The sequence below is a fragment of the Chiloscyllium punctatum genome, chromosome 30, assembly GCF_047496795.1.
Source record: "Chiloscyllium punctatum isolate Juve2018m chromosome 30, sChiPun1.3, whole genome shotgun sequence".
Lineage (NCBI taxonomy): Eukaryota > Metazoa > Chordata > Chondrichthyes > Orectolobiformes > Hemiscylliidae > Chiloscyllium > Chiloscyllium punctatum.
This window is the reverse complement of record NC_092768.1, coordinates 2,172,384-2,178,383: the sequence shown is the minus strand read 5'-3', so window position 1 is coordinate 2,178,383 and position 6,000 is coordinate 2,172,384. Positions and strand designations below refer to the sequence as shown.

The 6,000-nt window shown below is 51.0% G+C and overlaps 1 protein-coding gene across 1 annotated transcript in view; it reads left to right on the top strand.

Annotated features, from left to right (window-relative positions):
- Nucleotides 1–971: 971 nt before the first annotated feature.
- Nucleotides 972–6,000, top strand: part of rnf183 (ring finger protein 183) — a 29,768-nt gene continuing 24,739 nt past the window's right edge. Inside the window, exon 1 of the mRNA XM_072549782.1 lies at nt 972–2,172. Coding sequence (XP_072405883.1) covers nt 2,130–2,172 — 43 coding nt within the window. The 5' untranslated portion in view covers nt 972–2,129. The remainder of the gene's footprint in view (nt 2,173–6,000) is intronic.

Here is a 6,000-nt window from a genome sequence, read left to right as displayed (position 1 = left end):
CAGCAACTTATGTTGGTTTAGAGTAGCAATTCGTCCAGACCTGACGTCCATCTCTCTGCTTCATACGCCTGCCTTGCGGATTGGTTTCATCCCCGCTCTCCCAGCACCGTATCCCTGCTGCATATAAATCCCAACCGCCTGGCCAGTGTTCCCAAACTCTGCCTCTCAGCCCATGTATCCCCCAGTCCATTTTTGCTTCCTCCAGTACCTTCTCTCTTTTATGTAAAACAGGGACACTACGAATATCGCTCACCGTCCTGGACTTGCACCCTATTACGTTCCCTACAGTGTGGAAACAGGCCCTTCGGCCCAACTAGTCCACACCGACCCTCCAAAGAGTAACCCATTCCCCCTAACTAATGCACCTCACTCTCCGGGCAAATTTAACCACAGCCAATTCAGCCTGACGGGGAGAACGTGCAAACTCCACACAGACAGTTGCCCGAGGCAGGAATTGAACGCGGGTCCCTGGCGCTGTGAGGCAGCAGGGCTAACCACCGTGCTGTACTGTCAGAATTATAATCTGAAGAACTGCAAATGCTGTAAACCGAAAACAAAATTTGCTGGGAACGCTCAGAGTTCACCTTTCGGGTCCAGTGAGATATGCGGACGCCGTGAACAGCGCCATACCAACGCAGTTGCTGTGCAACCTGTAGAGAGAGGATTTTTGTACAGTTCCGGCATAGCTTCCTCGCTCGCACGGTCTAACGTCTCAGGTAATGAGAGAAAGGAACAGCTCTGGCCCTCTGCTATCCTTCCCCTGCCCAGTACTATCCGGACCATGTGTCTCTTCGCCGTGTCTGACCCCCAACAGCCGCCCATCCACCACCCCCCACCTCCTCCACTCTGGCAATACCTGAGGTGCATTTGCAAAGACTCTGGCACCTGGCCAGCTGCATTCTGTGTGTGCCAGACCGAACAGGTGAAACAGGTGGAACAGGCTGGACCAGCTCACTGCACTGTGGGTGTGCGGAGGCGAAACCACGTGCTTTCAATTCAAACGGCTCCCGGTGCAAAGTCACCGAGTTCGTCAGACCAGCCTCCAACCTCGTACAGGGATGTGTTGCAAATGTAAAAATCCTGGATAGCTGCTCCTGACAGCTACCGAGCTGAATATCACTCACCGAGGAACGAGTCTGTACCCTGATACCTAAAGGCACCCTGAATTCGCCCCTGTTACTGGGTTGCTGAGAGACAGCAGGACAGCTCCAGACACAATAGCAGTTCAGAGAACAGTCGGACAGAGCTCCAACAGCGACAGGACAGGAGTGCAGAGCTCCAACACTCAGAGAACGGGAATACAGTGTTCTAACACTGAGAACAGTCGGACAGAGCTCCAACAGTGAGAGAACAGTCGGACAGAGCTCCAACACTCAGAGAACGGGAATACAGTGTTCTAACACTGAGAACAGGAGGACAGAGCTCCAACACAGAGAACAGTCGGACAGAGCTCCAACACAGAGAACAGGAGGACAGAGCTCCAACAGTGAGAGAACAGGAGGACAGAGCTCCAACACAGAGAACAGGAGGACAGAGCTCCAACAGTGAGAGAACAGGAGGACAGAGCTCCAACACAGAGAACAGTCGGACAGAGCTCCAACACAGAAGTCGGACAGAGCTCCAACAGTGAGAGAACAGGAGGTCAGAGCTCCAACAGTGAGAGAACAGGAGGACAGAGCTCCAACACAGAGAACAGGAGGACAGAGCTCCAACAGTGAGAGAACAGGAGGACAGAGCTCCAACAGTGAGAGAACAGTCGGACAGAGCTCCAACAGTGAGAGAACAAGAGGACAGAGCTCCAACATAGAGAACAGTCGGACAGAGCTCCATCGGTGAGAGAACAGTCGGACAGAGCTCCATCAGTGAGAGAACAGTCGGACAGAGCTCCATCAGTGAGAGAACAGTCGGACAGAGCTCCAACAGTGAGAGAACAGTCGGACAGAGCTCCAACAGTGAGTCACTGAGAGACGGCAGCAACAGCCCGAAAACTTGGCTTTTAAGAGAGAACAAGGAAGCTGCGCCCGGGGGGGGGGGGGTGAAAGAACTGAAGACCGCCAAGCGATATCCGAATGTGTCCCTCAGGCTCCCAGCAACAGCCCACCGAGGAAATCTGAAAGCCGCGGCCGGAGATGGAGAACCACGCCTCATCTGAAAGCTCGGAGCCGCCAGCAGGTGAGAGAAACGTCCGGGCCAGAGTGTGCACTGACTAACCCGGGGGCTGGGGGGGGACTTCTCCAACCGAGATCCAAGGCCTGTTCAGGCCCGGGCAGCCGGAATGTGAGCGGTCAAAGGGCCGGCTCGCAGACAGTGACTCCTCAAAACGTGAGTTGGGGGGGGGGTGGAAATGTCACCCGGAAGAAACCACTTCTCGAGGTGTCTATTGAGAGGATCGCAGGCGTTAACTGAGGCGAATAGAGAGACAGCAATCTGGAGTCCTTCTTTGTTCTCAAAGGGAAGACTCCCGGTCGCTTCACTCCGCTCCAGTGTGTGAACGGGCCAAGGTTACGAGGTGGGAGTGAGCTAAAACTTGGGGCGGCACGATGGCTCAATGGCGAGCACTGCTGCCTGATAGCTCCAGGGTCCGAGGTTCGATCACCGAGCTTGGGTAACTGTCTGTGTGCAGTTCTCACATGGTCTGCGCGGGTGTGCTCTCATGTGCAGGTCAAGGTGGATTGGCCGCGCTCAATTGCCCGTCGTGTTAGGTGTAAATAGGTCTGGGTGAGTTACTCTTCGGGGAGGGTCGGGGTGGACTTGTTGGGCCGGAGTGGCCTGTTTCCACCCTGTAAGGGGATCTGATCTAAAGCTGCCTATTTCCAGGGCAAAGGGAAGCAGTTTAATTCGTTTTGTTTGAAGCTCACTGGGATTTACATTTCAGCTTTGACATTGCACAGATGTGATGTGTGCAGGCAGATCAACAAACTACACGGTGCAATCCGGTCTTGCAGTGACAGGGTGATATCTCTGGGTGGAGTTTGCACATTCTCCCCGTGTCTTCCTCTCCCACGGTCCAAGGTTGTGGTATCGACATCCTGCAGCTGGCAACTGTTTGTTCCGAGTTCCCTCTTTGCACACGCACAGGGAGGACAGTTGCTGCCCGTGCTTCCCCAGTGGAGTCTTTGAGAGAAAAGGGGACTGGCGCCTTGTTGCTGACCCTCTGTCACCCCAGCCCCCGCCCCACTGCGACCCCCCCCCCCCCCCCACCCCCGAGGCATCCCCGGGCATTGCAGTCTCCGCTGTTTACCCTTGGGACCTTTTGCGAAGGGGAAGGAAACCAGTTTATTTTTGAGCGATGACAACATCCCACACTCGACGCGTGAGGACCGACGAGCAAATTGTTCTCGATGGCTCAGTGGTTCAGCACTGCTGCCTCACAGCGCCAGGGACCCGGGTTCGGTTCGACCCACGGGCGACTCTCTGGATGGAGTTTACACATTCCTCCCCGTGTCTTTCCCTCCCACGGTCCATGGTTGTATAGGTTAGGTGCGCCAGCCGTGGGAAATGCAAGGACAGGGTAGGGGTTTGAGTCCAAGTGAGATGCTCTTCCGAAGGGCTCGATGGCCAGAATGGCCTACTTCCACGGAGGAAGGATTCTATGAATTATTTCTTTGTCCCTGAGAGACGCGGAGGGGAACCTGTCAGAGGTGTGCACGTTTGAGAAAGATATCGACGGGACGACTAGAAAGCAGTTGGTCCCCTAAGTTGAGGAGGGCATAATATTAAGGTGAAGGAAGGAGGTTTGGAGGAAATTTGAGGAAAAACATTTTCACCCAGAGGGTGTTGGGAATCTGGAATGCACTACCTGGAAGGGTAGTTAAAAAGTATTTGGGTGAGCATTTGAAGTGTTCGAACATTCAAGGCTATGGGCCTAGTGAGGGGGAAGTGGGATGAGTGTAGGCAGTGGTACATTGATGATGGTACAGACTTGTGCTGTGCTATACCCCTATGTACTTTTGTTTTACTATGTACTATATTTTACCAGGATGTTGCCTGGCATGGTAGGAAGATCATATGAGGAAAGGCTGAGGCACTTGGGGCTGATCTCATTGGAGAAAAGAAGGTTTAGGGGAGATTTGATAGAGGTGTACAAGATGATTAGGGGTTTAGATAGGGTTGACAGTGAGAACCTTTTTCCGCTAATGAAGTCAGCTGTTACTAGGGGACACAGCTTTAAATTAAGGGGAGGTTGGTATAGGACAGATGTTAGGGGTAGATTCTTTACTCAGCGGGTTGTGAGTTCATGGAATGCCCTGCCAGTATCAGTGGTGGACTCTCCCTCTTTATGGTCATTCAAGCGGGCATTGGATAAGCATATGGAGGTTATTGGGCTGGTGTAGGTTAGGTAGGCTTCAGTTGGCGCAACATCGAGGGCTGAAGGGCCTGTACTGCGCTGTATTTTTCTATGTTCTATGTACTATACAATTTTGGGTGTAAACAAGATTTGACAGGAGGTGTTCAAAAATTTTTTTTTGTGGGTCTAAGTGGAGTGAATAAGGAATAACCAAAGCATTGGGGGATGTGTAATCGGGGAACATAAGTTTTACAAAGTGACTGGAAGGGCTTTAATGGTAGTATCCCTACTAGACAGTCCAGGGTTCAAGTCTGTCCTGCTGCAGAGGTATGCAATAGAGGAAGGGTCGCTGTTAACTCTAATCCCCCCCCCTCCCCTCCCCACAGCTGCTGAGCTTTTCCAGCAATTTCTGTTTTTGTTTCTGATCTACCACATCTGCAATGTGCTGAAACTGATTGATTAGGAAAATATTGTTAAGGTGGTTGTCATTGGGGGTCCAGTGGTACAGCAGTAGTTATCTTGATCTCTGGATTCAAAGATCTGGTTCCAAGGCCTGGAGGCATGTCAATGCCATGCTGGTAAAAATAATGATAGGCACAGTGCCTGGTGACCCCAAAGGTGTGTTTAAAAATAAGGGTCATGTAAGGGAAGAAAGTACTACTGTGGAATACGCTGTCTGAAAATTAATTTAATCTCGGTCGGAGCTAACTTTATAATGGGAATTGGGAGAGGGAAATAATGATTAAAGTGTGGGAGGAATTGGATCAGTTGAAGTATCAGTGGGCTGAATAGTCTCTGTAGTATTATTTCATTTCCTTCTGATCCAAGACATCTGCCACATCGAAATGACGTGGAGGTGCTGGTGTTGGACGTACAACACCAGGTTATATGCTTCATTCCTGATGAAGGGCTTTTGCCCAAAATGTCGATTTTCCTGCCCCTCGGATGCTGCCTGACGTGCTGTGCTTTTCCAGCACCGCTCTAATCCAGACTCTGATCTCCAGTCCTCACTTTTGCCTAACACCAGGTTATAGTCCAACAGGTTCATTAGATTCCCTACGGTGTGGAAACAGGCCCTTCGGCCCAACAAGTCCACACCGACCCTCCGAAGAGTGACCCATTCCCATTCCCCTACATTTACCCCAACTAATCCACTTAACACTATGGGCAATTTAGCATGGCCAGTACACCTAACCTGCACATGTTTGGACTGTGGGAGGCAACTGGAGCACCTGGAGGAAACCTACACAGACACGGGGAGAATGTACAAACTCCACACAGACAGTTGCCTGAGGTGGGAATTGAACCCAGGTCCCTGGCGCTGTGAGGTAGCAGTGCTAACCACTGAGCCACTGTGCTGCCCCAAATCATTGGCTGTGATCAGGGCCCCTCTCCTTATTTGGAAGCACTAGCTTTCAGAGCACTGCTCCTTCGTCAGGTGGTTGTGGATTATAAGATCGTAAGACACAAAATTTATAGCAAAAGTTTACTATGTGATACAACTGAAATGATATATTGAAAAGGACCTGGATTGTTTAAGTCGTTCATCTTAGAATCATAGAATGACCGTGTTAGTTTCAGTTCTTTTATATGTAAATCCCAGAACTTCTTTTTAAAAGTTACATTCTCAAGTGAACTTTAACAATAGGTGCCATTGTTGGCTCAGATAATGCACTGAAGGTATGAGGTGCCCTGTGTGAAGCTGTCTGTGC